Genomic DNA, 18,038 nt, shown 5'->3' with positions numbered 1-18,038 from the left:
GGTCTGGCTTGGTCGAGGGAGCTCCGCAGAATTTCATCTGCGTCTGGACGCTCGTAAGGAGAAAAAGACCGCTCAGAACGGGCTTCGTCATCACCATCTCCGTCGCCCTCTTTCTCGCTTTCCTGCTCCGCTTCATGCTCAGGCTCAAAATCGGCCTCGGACTCAGACTCGGAATCCGTGGCCAAGGTGCTGGCGGCACTGACGCTCATGTCATCCAGGCCATGGAACGCCTGGACCTCCTCCGGGTTGGGATACCGCTCGAACTCAGAGAGAGACTCGGACATGGAATCTGCTCGTTCGTCCTGGCTGCTGGTCTCCTCAAGCTCTCGAGGGATGAACTCGAAGGAAGACTCGGACAGGCCATTCTCGGACAAGTCCTGAGAACGAGGTCGGGACGCCATGATGTCAGGCGAACTGGACGATACCCAGATGGCAAGTTGTTGACTACCTTGTGGGCGTGGAAATCGTAAGGTTGGAACAGAGCTCGAGACCGAGTCGTCAGATCTCGACCGTGTCGGGCGTTCTTCAGCAGTAGGAGAGCTGGATTGCTTGTCTCGGGGGTTCTGACAGTCAGGCTGTCGTTCCATCACGCAAGGGAAGATGTCAGCCTCGCCAGATCCACGTCATACCTCGATGACTTGAGATGTTCAAAGGATAAGGTTCAGACAAGTCAGGAAGGGACAGTGAAAGGACGACTTGGAAACCAAAACGTATTTCTTTTTAGACGTTGATACGAGAGGTATCTGAGGTAGAAGTGAGGCGGACTGTGGCGTTGGTGGGGTGAGGGGCACTGAAAGAGGAGGGGGATGGTAGGTGCTGAGCTAAGATGGAACAAGGAGGGAGGGAGGAGGGAGCTCGACCAAGAGCAGCCCACGGAGGAGCAACCTCGAAAGACTTGGGGGCTAGTGCTTGGTTGATAGAACGACAATCTCGATGTCAGGAGCACAAAAAGAAAGAGGAAGAAGGGAAATCATCTATCAACTGACAGGTGGGTGGTATTGTTCAGTTGCTGAGATTCTGCCCGGAAACCGGTTGCCCTGTTCGCCTTGTTGTGAATAGGGATGCTGCCTGGCGTCCCCGAGGTTGAAGCTGCCTTGTTCGACAGGATCAGGTGGGGAAACCATGGACCAGCTGGCAGCCCAGCCTATTTCAAGGGGAATATGGAGCAAGTCAATTAAGGGCTTGGTGAATGGTTTACGGCTTGTTCGGCCGTGTTGGTCGTCTTGTCTAGATGAGAAGGTAAAGCACACTCTGCTTCCTCAAGCGGGGGACGGTGATTGTTTGTTGTTGTTGTCGTCGTTGCTGCTGCTGCCGCTGCTGCTGCTGTGAGTTGTCAAAAGACGGTGGACCACTGCGATCCTTAAGGGTGTCGAGAGTGGGGAACGATTTCGGAGGGGCGGATCAGGCGGGTTGGGATTATGAAGTCAGGTCAAGTGTCAGGTTGAGGACCAGGCTGGGAGGGGGGATGGGGAAGCCTATTAGGATAGAATGAAAGGGCGAACCAAATGCGAACCAGCTATGAGCAACCACTGGGCAGAGTGCAAAAAAGCCTGTCGATCTGTCCAGGCAGGCGCCCTAACCAGTGGGTGAACGCTCTATCAGGCTTACATGTTACTACGTATGTGACCCCTCCTTCCCTGGCCTAGGAGACTGTAAAGGGTTCGCAAGTACCCTGGAACTAGGGGTTTAATTGACTGCAGGAGCCCCATTAAACAGCTGGCATGTGCCTTAAAACGCCAGAGCCTTGATAAGTTATTCACTGACAACCTGGACCACCACCACCACTCCCAAGTCAGCTAGGGCGTCCTCAACCCCCTCGATGTTACCATTCTCGCCGATCCTCTCTACGTGGTCGAGCCCGACAACACCGGCACCTGCGCTAGGTTATGACGGTCAAGCTCAGCCGCGGCCAGAGAACAAAGGTGCTCGCTCTGTTAAAGGTGATCAAGTCGCGATATAGTGGGGTTTAGGCGGGAGACTGACAGGTCCCCACCTAGGCCTCATTACCCCACGTCTTATCGTCAGCCCTGTGGGCCGCCGTATCGACGAATCGCTCTGGCCACGGTGCCGGAGGGGAATGAATGATGAGGACACTTTGGGACCACCACAACAGATGGTCAAGCGGCACTTACAACCATGCTTAAACCTAGGCCGAGAAGGAGGAGGGTTGGAGGAGGGTGTGTCAAGCCGGCAGATACGCGCACGCTTGCACATGTCGGTCAAGAAAAGACTTACTGCCAGGGCTACACTACGCACGACGATATATACGCGGTGTTCTTTTCTCTTCTTCTTCCTTTTTAATTCTCTTCCCCTTTTTTTCGCCAAGTCACATCCCATCTCCAAAATGAGGTCATGTAGTGGACTCCTATGTGTGATCCGAGTCGTTGAGGCTGCAAAACTTGATAGTCTGTATTGTTATACCGTCTCGGTGATGGGTATCTTCTTATGTCTTTGGAGTCTATGTATCATTCCGTGAACGCCCTGAAGTCTCGTATAGTCCTATTCCAGCGAGCCTTCCCCAAACCGTCCGCAGAACCAGGTCGACCATACTTTCGTCAGCCAGCCAGCCAGACAGCTCCCGCACTCCTGGACCCAGGATTCATCAGTAACCACCAATCATAGCCTGCTGTCATTATATCCTCTTGTCATGCCAACGCTCTCAGTCACGCGGAGCTGAGCGTCAACAGATACACGATGATCATCAACGCGCTATCTGGCCACCACGGCCAACCCCTCGCGTGAAACGACCCATGAGGATTGATCTGGGTCAGGTAGCGCCGCGTTCATTCAATTCATCGTAATCATACATGAGAGTAGATCAGGTGAAGAGCGAGTAGGGGCCTATCTCGAGTCGTTGTCCTTGTCCTTGTTGTTGTGGTTGTTGAGGGCGACCCGGGCCGGCACCCGACATCGGAATACCTCTTATGTCCCTCCGCGTCCAAGATGCGGGCTATCTCACCCGAGGATGCGGAAGCGCGGAGAAGGGAGAGAGGATAGTGGTGTGATGTGGTAGTTGAGTAGTTATAGTCGAGGTCAGCGCCAGAGTAGCGCCGTGTTTCCTCCCTCGGCAAGCTCGCGCTCAGATGATGCCGTGGCGCAGAAACAGCTTCTTGAGCGAGCTGGTATCGAAGTCATCATCCTCAGGAATCATGTCGATCAAGGCCGTCAGGTTGGCAAACAGGTCGCCCTGGTTGCGGTATGCGAGCACGGCGGGAACACCGGCGCTGTCAAATTCGATTTCCTCGTAGTGAACCTTGACAAAGCGCGTGTTTGGGTTCTGCGAGACCAGTGGTCCCAGTGCAGACTCGATCAGGGAGCAGACCTCAGACTACAACGGCGGTCAGCATGTGCGTTGGTGGTGGTCTAGAAAAGGGAGACACATACCTCTGGGTCGTAGACGAAGACGACGACGGTGGTGTCTCTGGACACCTTCTCGATAGCATCCAGGTAGCCCATGGCGTCAACCTTCTCGAAGCGACCATAGTTCCGAGAGCTGGGGCTGGTCCTCCGGTTCCGCACCCTCGAGCGGTCCTCAGCCTCGAGCTCGCGCCGTCTGGACTCGCGCCACTGCCGAAGGAATTGCTCCTCGTCCTCATCGCCGCTGTGCTCTTCAGAGTCACTGCTCTTGGAGTCGCTGGTCATCTTCATGGAGGTCAGGCCGATGACGCTCCTCCTGGCGTTGCGCATCTTCTCGCCCCATTTGGAGGACTTCTTGGCCTTCTCGAAGCTGCGCGCGTCGGCAATAACACCCTTTACGCCCGTCGCGCGCCCCGCATCGAAGCTGGCGGGCGGCAGCTGCACCGGGCGGTCATTTCCTGGCATACGCATGGCGGCGTCGATCTTTGAGGCACGGTACTGTTCCTCCTCGTCGTCACTGTTGTCTCTGGCGTGTAGCTCTCGCTCGTAGGCGGCGTCTTCTCTGTCCTCAGGGTGGACGTTGTCGTCTGGGTCGGCACTATTCTTAGCAAGGAAGTCGTCAAATTCTTCCTGGGCGGCAGTCTTAGACATGATGGGCAAGAAAGGGGAGCAGGAAGGGTTCGGGGGGCGAGTGCAAGGCGATGGCGACGTATTAATAGAGGTGGTCTGGTTGTATGTGTGTGTGTGTGCGTGTGTGTGTGTGCTTGTGTGTGCGTAGTCCGGCAGGTCGGGGGTGGTCAGGTGTGTCGGGCAAGGGTTGGCAGGCTCTGTTTCCAGGAGGGATGGGTGTTGTTTTGAGAAAGCGGAGCGGAACCACGGTTGCGTCGAAGGTACTGCGGTCCACGCACGCGTAAGTACTATAGCCGGCCAGCAACAGGGCAGAGGTATCGGGGCGCTGGGGCAAGGGTCTGAACCCAATTAGGATCTTAAAGTACCTTGTGGATGGCCTGTTGCTGTGGCTGGACGCAGGGAACAGTCTTGCTCGTCAGGATGGATCCCGTGTCAGATGCTAGGAGAGATTGTCACGAGGTATGCCGGGAGTCGGCTGCTCTGGTTGGGCCGGAACTGGGGAAGAGGAGAGAGAGAGAGAGAGGAGGGTGGTCATACATGCATCAGAGATCGGGTAATCCGTGCGTGTTGTTGTGGTCGAGGGAGGATGAAGCCTTGTGCTGTTCTACGGCGTAACGAAACACGAGAGGAGGGAGAGCGAGATGGGCTGCACTGGGCAAGGCGTGGCGTGGTGTGTGGTGTGCTACAGCCGTGTTAGGTGTGGCAGGGCAAAGACAGGGCTGCCTGGGCGGTTGGCCTGGGCTGCTGGGTTCGCGGTGCGGGCACGGAGAATGCGGTGTGGGCTTTTTCTCTGCTGTTGTGGGGAAACGAGAAAAGGTAGGGCGTCGGGAAGCGGCGAGGCTAGCACCCCCTGTCAGTCCTGCGCTGTGTCAAGGTGTTTCAGGTCCACTGCGTGGCTCTGACTAGACCTTTCTTCTTCTTCTTATCTGTTCTTTCTCCCCCTTCCTTTCCTTCTGTCTTACCTACTTTTCCTCTTGGGCTTATGTGGCGCAAGCGTCAGTCCACGTGGGCATAATATGACTGTGGTCCATAATACGGGTGTAAAAATATACCTACTGTTGTAGTACCGCACTTTTTGTTCATTGCCTGGACCAGGGCGGTGAATAGGGGCAAATGGCGACCATCCAGAACCATCATGCGAGCAAGATACGCCTGGCTCATCTTGACGGGCAGACCGTTGATCATGCACAAAATGTCATGGCATAGTACTACCAAATTAGTTTTAAGGTTCATTATAGGTACACGGCATCGGACCAGGTGGTGTCTCGTTTGTCGAGAGGATATGCAGTAGCACTGTGACTCTAATAGCAGCTTTTGGGCAGGAAATCGATGCCTGGGTTTGTCGATCGCAGGAGGTCAGATCCTGGCGTAGGTAGAAGGCAGAGAAGTGGATACACATCCGGTCATGATAGAAGGATCAAGATCCAAATTGATCGCTTGTTATTTTCTTGTTCTTCCTTCCCATTGTTCGTCTTTTCCCTAGGCCTAGGAGGGCGTGTCCAGTGTTGCATCCCGTACGGCACTGCATGACAGTGGACAGCCTAAGGGTAGTACAGATCTTGCTCCGTATGAACTATGCACGACAGATGCGTGCGTAAGACGGTCTATAGTACAGCTCAGATCTGGCTGACCGTCATTTTTGTCTCTTTACACCCTATTCTCTCTCACACACATCCTGTTGCATCTCTTACTATAGTACATTTTCCCTTCCTACCTTCTTCCTTCTTACGGCCTTCGAGAACAAAAATTCCAGTCCTCGTGGTTGACTGGGATTGCCACCCAAACTACCCCTGTACCCCTGTCCATACATATATCATCCCTGCCAGCGTTGCGCATGGGTCACCCCCGGTCGATCTACGTCGCCCTTTGCGCTGACGCCTTCCCTAAGGGCAAAAGAGGACAATGCTAGCTCGGACATGCTCGAGGGCAGTCACACAAAAATAGATCCCGACGAACCTTCATTCTACTACGGCACTACTCTGGTACATGCTTGATCTGCTTCTTCTATCGTGACCTCGGTACCAAAGCAACCACGTCGTTCCCGTTCCATCTATCCCTTACTTGCCTGTCGGTTGCGCCCCTCTGGTTACGGGCTACGTATTGACTCTTGTGTTTGGTATGCTGGTCTCCAATCGCTTGTCAGGCGTATTTTAATGGAGGGGGGGGGGTTCTTCTTCTCCTTCTTCCTTCTTTCGCTGACTGCCTCATGGGCCTCGCAACCATCGTCGCTTTCGAGGTCAAGCGCCGAGTCCCGCTATTTCCCGCCACCACCCGTTGTCCTGGCCCATTTATTGGCAGTGCTGCAGCTGGGAACCGAGATGTAGTCTCCGCTCGAGACGTCATGCAAGCTGAGAGTATGTCCAGGGCATTTGCCAACCATGAACATTCCGCACGTGAACCCTCGGGAGCATTATCAAGTGGTCTTGGGACACAAGATGGGCGAGAGCGTCGCGGATATCTCGTCCTGCCGGCTGAAAGCGCCCTCAGAACAACCTGATTCTGGAAAGATGCTCACACTGCATGGGCTGACTGATAGTGCATCCTCCAGTCAGTCCCTCTGCTCAAATAGATGTTCTCCTGGCTACTGGATTCGAGTGCAGCCCAATAGGGCTGAACAGTTGCGCGGTGCTGTTGTGGCATGTGTCATCATCCGATTCCCTTTTCCGGAAGATTCAGCTGGTGGCGCGATTGTACAGCTGACAGAACACTTCCCAACCATGCATGGCATTTTCTCTTGCCTACTTGCTGACCCTGTTGTCTGTTTCACGGAGTCATGAGCCCCAGGTTGAAGGAGTTCTGGGTCCAGATCCTTGGGCGAAGGAAGCCAGGGACCTTGTCTGACCTGGCTGCCTTGCTCACCAACCGGTGTCACTTACTATACAGACCCAACCCCCAATGTATTGTTCACATCTTGACGACAACCGAGATACAGGTAGGATTGCTCATTTTCCCGGCAATCATCTGAGCGCCTGGTGTCATGGAAGTCCTGTACGGACATTCCTACGTCACAGCCCCGCCTCGGGCAATTTCAGAATGCGATATCTCTCTTGTCCAGCGGATGAAAAGGCAGCAGAGAGCTGGCTGGCTGATGGCCTGGGGAACCCCAACCTGGGGCCTGACCTCACAAGAGCAAGGCCATCTCAGCATTGGACCTGATGTCGGAGACTTGTTGTGTAGTTTCACAATCTTATTCAATATTCTCCGACCGGCAGGGTCATTTCTCGGCAGAGACGGGTGCTGCTGTTCATCGTGGATACAATCTTCAAGTGAAGGTTGTACAACTAGCCCTCCTGCTTTGCATGAGCGGGCCCCTGCAGCTTGTAGGGCGGCCTGGGAGTGTTTATGCGTAGCTTTTAGTTGAGGACATTGGCGCAACAGACGAAACAATCCCCGTACTAGGCTGGGGAGAGGGGAAGACATGTTTCCAAAGTTTTTCACAAGTTGTTTCAACATCCACGCGCAATGCCCACGTGCCTTGAGGCATCATCATTCAATGACGAAGGCCCTTTCTCGTCTTGTCCATTGATTTGACGAGTGTTGGCAGAAGCTCGGACAATGACCGCGACTCATTCTCTTGTTTCACATTGATTTTCGTGCGCCCGCACGGTTTATGGAGCGCGTCCAGGTGCCTCCTAGCCTTGGGCAAGGTGCGAGACTCGAAAACACCCCAGAAGTTTCCCATCTCAAGCACATAATGCACACCCACACTCAAAATTGAAATTCGGATGAAAGTCACCTGGTATGGAAACCCTGACAAATGGTCTCGTGCGCAGTCGCGGCAATCGTCCGCTCCCCAGCCACACCAACTCGCTTCATTTCGAGGTCAGTCGCCACGTACCAACAAGCGGTCTGAATGTGCGGCCGCCAAATAGAAAGAAGCCGGAAGAAGTGGGGGGGGTTCGGGGGGGTTCATGACGGATTGTTCATACCTGCATTCGTCATCTCCAACCTATCATGTTAGCTGATTGTGGGCAAGTGCCTGCTCGTAGAGGGTGCGTTGAGGTTGCGGAGTCCGAAGGGGGTGTAAGACGTTGTGCTGTTGGCTGCGAGAGACAGTGGCGGGAGAGACTTGGGTTCTGCGCCCGTGGTAGTAAGCCTGGGTGAGTGACTGTGTTCGTCTGTTGGGCCTTTTCCGAGCCTTTCAAGAGATCGAGACGGATGTTTCTTTTTTCGTCCGTTGGATATCAGGCATCTTACAACATTGGCCCTTGGTAACCTTGCCAGACTGGGTGAAGGAGCCATTTATGCGACTAGATCCTCTTGACTGAAGGGGATCCTCACGGAAGGCGAGGGAAGATCAGCGTTGTGTCTAATTCCGTTGTATCGAGGGACAGGTTGATCACCAAAAGCTGGATTCGAGCATAGCTCCTACGTTGATGTTCCTCATCGTACTCACTCGAGGCTACCAATGCGCGACCGCCCAAACCCAGTACAGTATTGTGTGCTCGCCGTCGATACAACACGAACAAATCAAAGGGCAGACGTAGCCATCTACATCAGGAGTGAGTCCCAAAGGCGAGGTAGACAAGGGCGAACTGATCGTCCATCAGCACCTGAAGGACAGAGGGACGAAGACATACATACCATATGGCTGACAGACGGAATCAGACAGTGGAAGAAAAAGAAGTTGTCACATCACTCAATGACAGATGAGCAACAGCTATACCTACTTGTTGCCTCGATTCACGGTCCTAATCAACCTGAGGACTTCGCGACGACCCTCTCCCTCTAAATAGATGTCGGGCTATCTCTCGTTGGTGGTGGAAGTCCCCACCTCGTCAAGACAGACCACTTCATTTAGCCCAGACGATCGCCATAGTCCCACCGCGTGAGCTTGCCACAATTTTGAGAGTTCCAACTCTGGGGCGGATTGGTTCTTTCCCTTGTCATTGAGACCAGAACGCAGGTTCCGTCTTGATGTTTTGTGTTGGCAAGAGGAGGGGGTAACCTCGAAGATCGCTCGAACTCTGGTCCCAGACGAGGGGCGGGTCTAGTTGGCACGTCCTGGATGAACATACTTCGGTTCTTAATCTTCAAAGCCTGCTCTCTTTCTGATTCGAAGACTCCCTCATGGCAGATCTTGATATCGAGTCATATTCGGTAGGCGGGGTCATGTCAAGATCGTCTTGATATGAGTGCAAGCAAGCAATACCACCATGAAACCAAGATTCTTTGTGGTCCCGAGATGGGAACCTGTCCCCGCCCCGACCTCTCTCCTCTCGGCGCCTTATGCTCTCGAGACGTCTCCTCTGTGTGTCCTTTTCCACCATCGCCCGTTCTACCCGTACATTTCACACCTTTCCCTGCACAAGATCAGACATGACACACGATCTCTCAGTGCCCACCAGTATCATCCTCCCCCTCGCGGAAAAACACACATCACAGGTCGGCCTGCACAACCTACCATCTCTGCGACTGAGAAACGGTCACACAATGGAAACCTGGGGGGGGGGGGGGGTTGGGTTGGGGAATAGTGAGAAAAAGACATCCAGGTGATGTCGTGTATATCATGCCGAGGAGGGAATATGAGGAGGAAAAGAAAGGAGGGAAGACCGTGGTCCAAAGGTGGTACAGTAATAACACTTTGTCACCTGTTTTAGGTGGCTACGTACTTTTGTTTCCGTATGCTAGCCCGCACTGGTCGTGTAACCCAATATTTTAGACATGTCTGCTGCCACTTGGCTGTTTGGGTCCTTATATACATGGACCTCGTCGTCTCCCTACGGTGCCGGGGCCCTTTCACGATGTTTGAGGTCTTAAGGGAGCCCAAATCTTCTTCTCCCTTCTTTTCCTTTCCCTTCCTCTCTCAGAAAAAACAGGAGAGGGGTGAGAGGTGTAATGCTCGACAGCAAATCCTCGTGTCCCTCACTTCCCCCGCTGTCCTAGGATCGCATGTTGTGTGAAGGAGACAGGACACCCTCCAAGCCTTCCCCTCTCTCAAGGTAGGCCGTCTTCAATATATTTCTTTGTCTTGTCTGCATATGTGGATGTGTTTTACATGAAGGCGATGATTTTTTTCCCCCCTTTCGAGCAGGAGAAATGTTTGGGCGTCTGTGGCGGTTGTCCTGCTGTGCGACCTGGCTCCAAGGCAAGGAACATACATCAGCCCACAAGTCCCGTATCAAAATCCTCAAAAAATAACCTGACTACAAATTAACCGGAATTGCAATATACTGCCGTATTGCTTCCATGAATCCTTTCTTGACCTTCTCACAGATCTCCTCCCCCCGTCCATATTATCGCTGTGAGACTTTCCTCCTCCTCCTCCTCCTCCTCCTCCTCCTCCCTTTCGGAAAAGGAAAAGACTAGGTAAAAAAAGACAAGAAAAACACATTCATTTACCAAATCCAGCCCCCCCGAGTTCCACACACATTAAACTAAGGCAGCGCATGCGCACGCATACACATACTCACCCATCTTCCAGCCCACGCCTCAGCTTGCACAGCTCACTCACTAAGTCCTCCCCAAGCGCGGCCACAGTAGGAAGAAGAAAAAAAGAAAGAAAAAAAAACCATAGTCTGCCGTCGATCTTGTCTCTCCCAGTGCACACCCAGGCGAAAGTCTCAGCCTTTCTTTGAGATGGGTCTTTCCCCCCCCCCCCCCCCTTTCTTTCTTCTTCTTTCTTAGCCTCAACCCTCATAAGCTGCATACTACGGTACTGCTAGGGTAATATTCTTGCTTTCTTTTGTGTTCTAAAAAAAAATTATATATATATATATATATTACCCCCAAATAATATCACCGAAACTACAAGCACACCTCATGACTTTGAAATTTTCAGCTTCATGGGGAGGAAGAAAGAAGGAGGGGAGCACAACCCAATCGGTCTAGCCGGGCGCGAGGGGTCCAAGTGATGCATGCATGAGTGTTTTTGTTTTTGTTTTGGCGGCTGACGGGGGAGGGGGCCAGTCAGTTTGGATGGCTGCATGTATGGAGTAAGCGAATCACTGACGCGTGCGAGGCGTTTATTGGTGGTTTTTCCTTTCCTTCTTTTTTCTTCTTCCCTTTCCCCTTCCCTCCCTTCCTTTTCCATTGATGACAACCGCCCGCCATGAGAGATGATAGCACTACTACAGAGAAACACCATCACGAGGAGGCAAGGAAGAGAACCAGGGCTTGTTTGAAGATGGTATGGATGAACACAGCGTTTTCTGTAGGGGTTGAATATAGTACAAAAACAGTTGAACAGGCTATGGTTGAGGTATCTCTAGTGGCAGCCTCCGTCACCACCGTTAAAATAATAATAATAAAAAGAAAATAAAGAAAATTCCACACCAGTACTTTCTTTCTTATCCTCATCCACCTTCTTGCATCCCCTCTGCTGCTTCGCCGACTGATCACCACTCTTCTCCCACTTCTCTTCCTTCCTCCTCTCAAGTCCCATCGTCATATTATCAAATCCCACACCTCCACCCCTCGACCCATATCTACAAGAAGCAGAGATAGGAAAACACGGAGAAAGGGAAAGTAGAGGAACCGGCCCAAGGCTCCGTCGTCAAGGAATAGCACAAAGAAAATGTAAAGGAGAACATGCCGCGACCAATTCCCTTCCTCCCGTGTTTCGTTCTTTGCCACAAAAAAACAAGAAAGTGCATCCTACAAGGCACACATAGACAGTAAGAAACGTGACGCCCACACGATTTCCCCTCCTCACCTCAGCCCACAAGTTTTTTTTTTGTTGCGATATCGACATGAAGGTGACAGGATAGGACAACCTGTTCCCACACATACACACACACACACACACACACACATACAAGCCTCAAGAACGTCCCTTTCGCTGTGGCAAGAGGGTCCCGTGCTCCCGAAGCTCTCCTCATCATCCTCTTACGCCCCGTTGAGAGGAAGCGACAAACCCATGATATATCGAGTTTATTGTTGGCTGCTGCAGATACCTTCGTACGAGCATTTCGGAAATGACAATTTTCCTCAACTCCTGGAAACAATTTCAGCGTTACGGTCGAGGCGTACGATTCGCCGCTCCGACCCGACCTCGTCACAAGCGCCTCGCTGCCGGTCGGAATCCGTCGGCAGCGCTCATGACCACCTCGCAATTCTCAGCTCTCCGATCTCCTCCCCATCGGATAGTCATCACCACTGTGGAATAGAAAGAAAAAGAAGAAGAAAAGAGGACGCCTGGGTAGTTTGGACCGCATTTCAGGGCGGAGCCAAAAAATAGAAGGTCGACGTGGTATTATGGCAGTCGAGAAGTAATATAAGGGGGCGCGAAAAAGTATGAATGCTCCAACGGATCCGACCGACAGCCTTCCCAGCGCCGGGAGATGCCAAGTTGACACGTCGCACACTAGATTCGCCGTCGTTGCAGCGGCTTAGGGCCGTCATCGGATCGGGATTGTTGGGTCCGGAAGGGGTTTCGTGACTTCGTCCTGTACGCGCCGGCTCGCTTGTGGAATTAAAATGCGTACACATGTGAATTAAGAGAGCCATGAAAGCAATCGAGAACGCAAAGCGGCCGTAGACCGGGTTCTACCCCGGGGACCGTCGTGAAGTCGTCAAGCTGCGGTCTAGTACGCCCAGATTTTGAGCTATTCCCCAAAGTGTTAGCAATTTTTGTTCCTCTCGCACGACCGTCACGTGCATGAAAAAGCCAGAATGGCGATAGGGAGAGATCATACCAATGAATCCCAGGAGCCTGTGCACAGACTTATGCCGTCGTTGCTTACGCCCAAGCAGCTGACACGGTTCTCGTGGCCGACGAGAGACCCAACCTTCTCACCCCGGGTAACATCCCAGACCTGTGTGGCATGTCAGTCAGGTTGATGGCTCCCCATAGAAGCTGGGTAATGGAAACGTACCTTGCACTCGAAGTCATCGTAGCCTGCGAAAAGGAGTCGGCCGGAGACGGATGTGGCGACAGAAGTGATGCCGCAGAGAATGGATTCGGACTGGAAATGAAAGCAGACGTCAGCAATGAGAAGTCTTCAAATGTCTTTCGCACTCAGTTCTGGATGGGAAAATGCTTACGCCGTAGACGTTGAGCTCCCGGTCGGCGCGGATATCAAAGAGACGGCATGTCGCGTCGTCGGAGCCAGTCACGAAGCTGTGGCCATCGGGGAAGAACTGGATGGCATTAATGTCGGACTCGTGACCCGCAAAAGTCTGCACAGCCTTGCCGGCCCGAATATCCCAGAGCTTGGCGAAGGCATCGCAAGCACCGGAGATGAAGGTGTTTTGGTTCGTGGGGTTGAGGCTGATGCTCATGACATCGCCGAGGTGGTCAGCAAACTCGATCTGCTTCGTGCCCGTCTCGATATCCCACTTCATGCAGGTCATATCGCCTGACGAGGTCAGGATGCTCCGGTCGTTGATGAATCGGCAGCAGGACAGGTAGCCGGCATGGCCGGACAGCTCGCGGGCCACGCGTGTGGGCCCATCCCTGTTCTGGTTGAGGTTGTAGATGGAGCAGATGTTGTCCAGACCACCACATGCAACGTAATTACCGCTGGGTGCGTAGGCACAGGTCATGACCCAGGAGGACCTGAGGGGGATGGCGTGGACCTTGTTGGTGGTGTAGGCATCCCAGATGATCAACTTGCCGTCCTGCGAGGCGGAGACGAGATGCCTCCGGTCGGTGGACCAGTGCATCGCGTAAATCTTGGCCAGGTGGCCCTTCAGTGTCCGTTTCGTCTTCATCAACTGGTTCCTGGGAATCGCCTCGTGTGATCGGTGTGCGACATCGCGGACTGGGAGTTAATCACGTCAGCCATGGAAAGAGGGAAAGAGACAGGGAGATAGAGAGATAAAGGGCGGCGTGGCCAAACACAAAGGAAAAGAACGCGATGAGTCGATCGGCTGGTGTTGGACGATTGAATGATGGATTGATTGATCGTTCAAGATCGGGAGCGGTGAGAGGGAAATAGTTGCGAGACTTACGGGAGGTGTCGGCGAGCTCATCCTTCTTCCTCTTGATACGGTCCTTGAGACCCTCTGCTTCACGCCGTGCCTGCTGGATGCGCGCCTGCATCGCCTCGGGAGAGACGTCGTTCGGTCGTTGTGAGTCCATCTTGGGGAGCGCTCAAGCCGCAGGGAGGGAGGAGACGCGGCCAGTGCACAAAGGGGTTCGAAATTGGACAAGAGACGCAGAGAGAGAACGCGAGAGAAATAAAGAGAGAGAAAGAGGCGGTCGACCGCGCGGAGGGGGGCAGGTTGGAACGGCAAGGTAAGCCGCCGACGATGTTGTCGATTGACAAATTTGTGGTGTTCAATGGAATCGGTCGGACGGACGATGGGGGAGGGGATGGGAAGGAAGGTGGCCGAACAGATGGATGGATGAATGTGGGTTTGGATTGGATTGGATTGAAGGATGGGTTTGATTGAGCAGACTGGAGCTGGGATCGATGCTTGTGGGAAGGGAAAATGCAAGGCAACCAAGGAGCCAAAAGCTTGGTACTGGCCGCAGCGCAGCGAAGGGCAGGGCTTGGTGCAGGGCAGGGCAGAGCAGAGCAGAGAGGGCAGTAGGACCTTTCTTTTCTTTGGGGGGGGGTGAGCGGGAGAGGGGGAGGGACTGTGCGGAAAAGGGCCCCCAGTGCCAATGCCAATTCCAATTCCAGGGGGGGGGGTCAGAGTGGACAACAGGGCACCTGGTGACCTTTGACTTGCAGCACCTGAAATGAGCCCGGCGTGCCCAGCACTGTGTGCTTCGGGACGGTGCGGCCGCTAAACAGAGGTACCCACACAGAACCGCAGACCACTAAACCACAGCGCCCTTAGGGGACCGGACCGGGCTGGCAGAGGGTAGTTTTAGCGGTAACGGGCCAGTCGAAACGGGCTTAGGTGGAAACCAAACCCACCCTAGGCTCTATTAGAACGGTGGTAATTATCGAGTCGACCGGCAGGCGGACTGTCCTGTCTGCGAAAGCTGGTAGGTGTGGAGAGAGACACGCCAGCGAGAGAGAGATGCGCAGTAGAGTGGGGAGGATAGGTCCAGGAGGTATCGTAGCACCCCAGTCAGGAATCCAGCGCGAGCACGCACAGTACTTAGTAGGTACGTTGTTGTGTGATGATTGATCTATCGATGCAAAAACGTCTCTCAGGTCACGGTCAGGTCAGGCACAAACGAGACAGAAGTCCAACGTCGGTCTCAATCTGCGCTGGGAGGTAGAAGCGAGAAGGTTGATTCCCGGGAAGGATCAGGAATATCTGGCAAGTAGGCCGAGTTCTAGGGTAACGGAGCTGCCGGGGGGGGGTAACCCTCGTCTTTGTTGGTGGTCGTAGTTTCGGCTGCAGAAGATCAAAGTGTTCGAGCACAAATCCGTGTGGAAATTTTTTTTTTTTTTTTTTTAGGAAGAAGTCGGAATGGGAATGGTGGATGGTCTGCTGAGTGGTTGACAGGACCAGAGTTGGAGGCGGAGATGGTGGACGGGTGGAAATGATGCTGCGCAAGTGGGATGGGGAAAAAGAAAGAAAACTGGGAAATTTTGGGGTGGACTTAGAAGGGAGAAAAGGGGGGGGGGGAGATGGTGTGTGTGTGGTTGAGGGTCAAGAGGTAACGGTCGGTCGGTAACCCTTCGAGTACAGCACAAGTCTCTCTTCTTTCGGCTGGGACCTGGATGGAAATTGAACTGGATACCAAGCCTAGGCGGGCCAGAAAAGAGAAGTGGAGAGGGTGTGAGAGTGCCCAGGCAGGCCAAACGGAGACCGATGATCTGAGGAGTGGGGGGAGGGTACCCAAAAGAGGGAAACAAAGATGGGAACAGCGAATAGGGACAGATACACGCGTACAGTAGAGTTCACAACCACAGGTCAACTCGGTTCAGGGCGAGAGACAGAGGGGGTGTGTTTGTGTGGATGTCCTGCAGGTCACAGCTTCAGGCTTGGTCCACAGAACAATTCTCTAATGAAATATAACAAGGGACTTCGCAAAGAGATGACTTGTTGTGAGCAGAGTGTACTGTAGTACTGGGCTGATAAGTGCTGTCGCTACCTCAAATTGGCTCGAAGGAGGAAAAGAAAGGCTGGAAGCAAAAAGATGAGACGAGGAGCCAGGATGGGGCAAGAAGAGAGAGGATCTAGCGGAAGGGGTTGAGCTGGGATAGGGATGGCATTTTAGGACAACGGGGAACGGAGAGACAAGTCTCGACAGTGCAGGACTGGACAGGGCAGGGAAGAAGGGCCAGGGCAGGGCGGCGCGAGGGGGGAGACCAGACAGGGGTCGGCAAAGGGGAGAAAGGAAGAAGTGTAGAAGATGATGACACCTGCCTGGCGAAATACTTCCGTCAAATTACAAAGCAGCCCTCTCTTTTTGACCCGCTCTTGATTTGCAAGCAGAGGGGAGACCCTACTTTATTCTTACAAACTCACCAACAACCAGCGCACGCCCACATCCATTCAGACACCAGGCCCAGTAAAGAAATGATGACCTTTTGGAGGGAGCGAAGAAGCCGTCAGGCTGCCTCAGGACAGGACGATATACGCCCTGGTCAGGATATTTGTGGAGGACGATTTTGCAGCTATGACTATGCATATGGGGTGCAGTCAGGCCAACCCAGTCATTGGTGCTTACACGAGACCAGCGAGTTGCTCGCTCCCCCCCCCCCTCTTCCAGCCAAACTGATTTGAATGATCTGGTCTCGGGTGGCACCAGCCCCAGATGTGTACAGGTCGATCACAGTCAGGGCAGCGCATGGCCCGTGTTCGTCGTGATATCTTTCTCTATACTGTGTAGCTAGGTAACAAGCCCCTCCTCCTTCATCGCTTGAGGTATGTGATACTACTATCACTACCACTCAAATCACAAACCAAGACCATGGAAGACTCACGAACACACACACACACACACACACACACACACAGACATTGTCGGGCTGCGACCTCCACGCCTGGCCCACGCTCGTTCTTCTGCTGTGAATCCTCCTCGTCCTCCTGCCAATACCCGTCGTACAGGCTAAACCTTCCTGAAACAGCGTATTTCCTTCCATGGTGCTGTCGAGAGGAAGGAAGAATAAGAGATAGAAGGGGAAAAGAACACACATAATAAAAGAGGAAGGGGGGACTACCGAAGAGAGAAAAGAAAGGCACATCCGACACCTTGCGTGGACTTCTGTTGGCCCGTAGACGAAAGAACATCTACTACGATGGTACCACCCTTTCTGGGGTTCGACCGAAATGCTAAGGATGCTTGTCTTTTGATTCGCCCTTGTGTCCTGTTCTCTGGCCTCCTCTCCAATAATACAGGTTACTCCCCAAATGGCGCTCATCTATCGGCTCAGGTCTACGTGCAGGTACCCGCCGCGCTGCGCCGTCGAGTCGAGGGACATGAGATGGTCTCAAGCTCGATAGCGCAACTCACCCATGCCAAGCTCTCTCATCCACCACCCTGCCCCTCTTCCCCTTCCCGAGCATGTGGACCCTGCCCATTGCGGGGCTAGTCCCTAACGGGAGATTCTGGAGGCTCTAGCGTCCTTTCTCATCTCCGGCGGCGTTTCCTCTTGCCTGCTGTTGCTACGCAGTACTGCTACTATAGGACTGCTTTTAGTGGGGTAGATTCTCCGTCCGTTAGAACAAGGGGTCATGATAGTACAGCACCGTACTATGTACGCGAGAGGGAAGGGACTTACCCCCGATCCCTCCCTGCCCCTGCCCCCTCCCTCAAAAAAAAAAAAAAGGATCGTCGTCACCCTACACGATTGATGTCTCTTAAACGGTCCCTCGTTATCATAACAATTATGTGACACCCTCACGACAGAAGTTCATACCAAGACGGCACACTGACCCAGCCAACCGTACTGTGTTATGCTGTGCTGTGTGCTGGTAGACGAGGGTCCAAGGTTACAAATCCACGCGCGCGCGACCCGAAAACTATCCTTTGGTGCTATGCTGAGCTTAAGAGTTGTGTCGCCCTCAAACCCGCTGTGCGAGACATGGCGCTGACACAAACTCTCCATCTGCGAGATATCACCAAGAGAGGAAAGAGATCTGGTGTTTGTTTCGAGTATCAAAATCACCACCACGCACACACACTGTCTCTATCTTTGTCCTTCTGTCCAGATATACGTCCAACATCGAAACCAGTCCTTTTGTCTTCTGTTCCC

General features: G+C 53.3%; 4 protein-coding genes across 4 annotated transcripts; 1 reads left to right on the top strand and 3 right to left on the bottom strand.

Annotated features, from left to right (window-relative positions):
* Positions 1-3,079: 3,079 nt before the first annotated feature.
* M406DRAFT_33349 (uncharacterized protein) lies at positions 3,080-4,008 on the bottom strand (the record flags this gene model as incomplete). Its single annotated transcript, XM_040920850.1, has 2 exons — positions 3,080-3,328; positions 3,385-4,008. The coding sequence occupies 2 exons, from the start codon at positions 4,006-4,008 to the stop codon at positions 3,080-3,082; spliced, it is 873 nt and encodes a 290-aa protein (XP_040781410.1).
* Positions 4,009-11,194: 7,186 nt separating this feature from the next.
* On the bottom strand, positions 11,195-11,377 carry M406DRAFT_59457 (uncharacterized protein; the record flags this gene model as incomplete). Its single annotated transcript, XM_040924634.1, has 1 exon — positions 11,195-11,377. One exon carries the CDS (start codon positions 11,375-11,377, stop codon positions 11,195-11,197), a length of 183 nt encoding a protein of 60 aa, XP_040781409.1.
* Positions 11,378-11,664: 287 nt separating this feature from the next.
* CPGB-1 (sporocarp development) lies at positions 11,665-14,011 on the bottom strand (the record flags this gene model as incomplete). The annotated part of the gene is made up of 5 exons (XM_040915140.1): positions 11,665-12,533; positions 12,624-12,743; positions 12,804-12,893; positions 12,973-13,691; positions 13,882-14,011. 5 exons carry the CDS (start codon positions 14,009-14,011, stop codon positions 12,513-12,515), a joined length of 1,080 nt encoding a protein of 359 aa, XP_040781408.1. The 3' UTR covers positions 11,665-12,512.
* Positions 14,012-14,087: 76 nt separating this feature from the next.
* M406DRAFT_354455 (uncharacterized protein) lies at positions 14,088-14,657 on the top strand. Its single transcript, XM_040922921.1, has one exon. The coding sequence runs from the start codon at positions 14,346-14,348 to the stop codon at positions 14,619-14,621; it is 276 nt and encodes a 91-aa protein (XP_040781407.1). The 5' UTR covers positions 14,088-14,345; the 3' UTR covers positions 14,622-14,657.
* The last annotated feature ends 3,381 nt before the right edge of the window (positions 14,658-18,038 follow it).

The sequence above is a fragment of the Cryphonectria parasitica genome (genome assembly GCF_011745365.1).
Source record: "Cryphonectria parasitica EP155 unplaced genomic scaffold M406scaffold_1, whole genome shotgun sequence".
NCBI classification, from domain to species: Eukaryota; Fungi; Ascomycota; class Sordariomycetes; order Diaporthales; family Cryphonectriaceae; genus Cryphonectria; species Cryphonectria parasitica.
The sequence above is the reverse complement of the archived record's forward strand: the minus strand, read 5'-3'. Positions and strand labels throughout refer to the sequence as shown.

Coding starts and splice junctions, on each gene's coding strand:
- M406DRAFT_354455 (XM_040922921.1), top strand. CDS start 14,346: ATGCTTGTGGGAAGGGAAAATGCAAGGCAACCAAGGAGCCAAAAGCTT.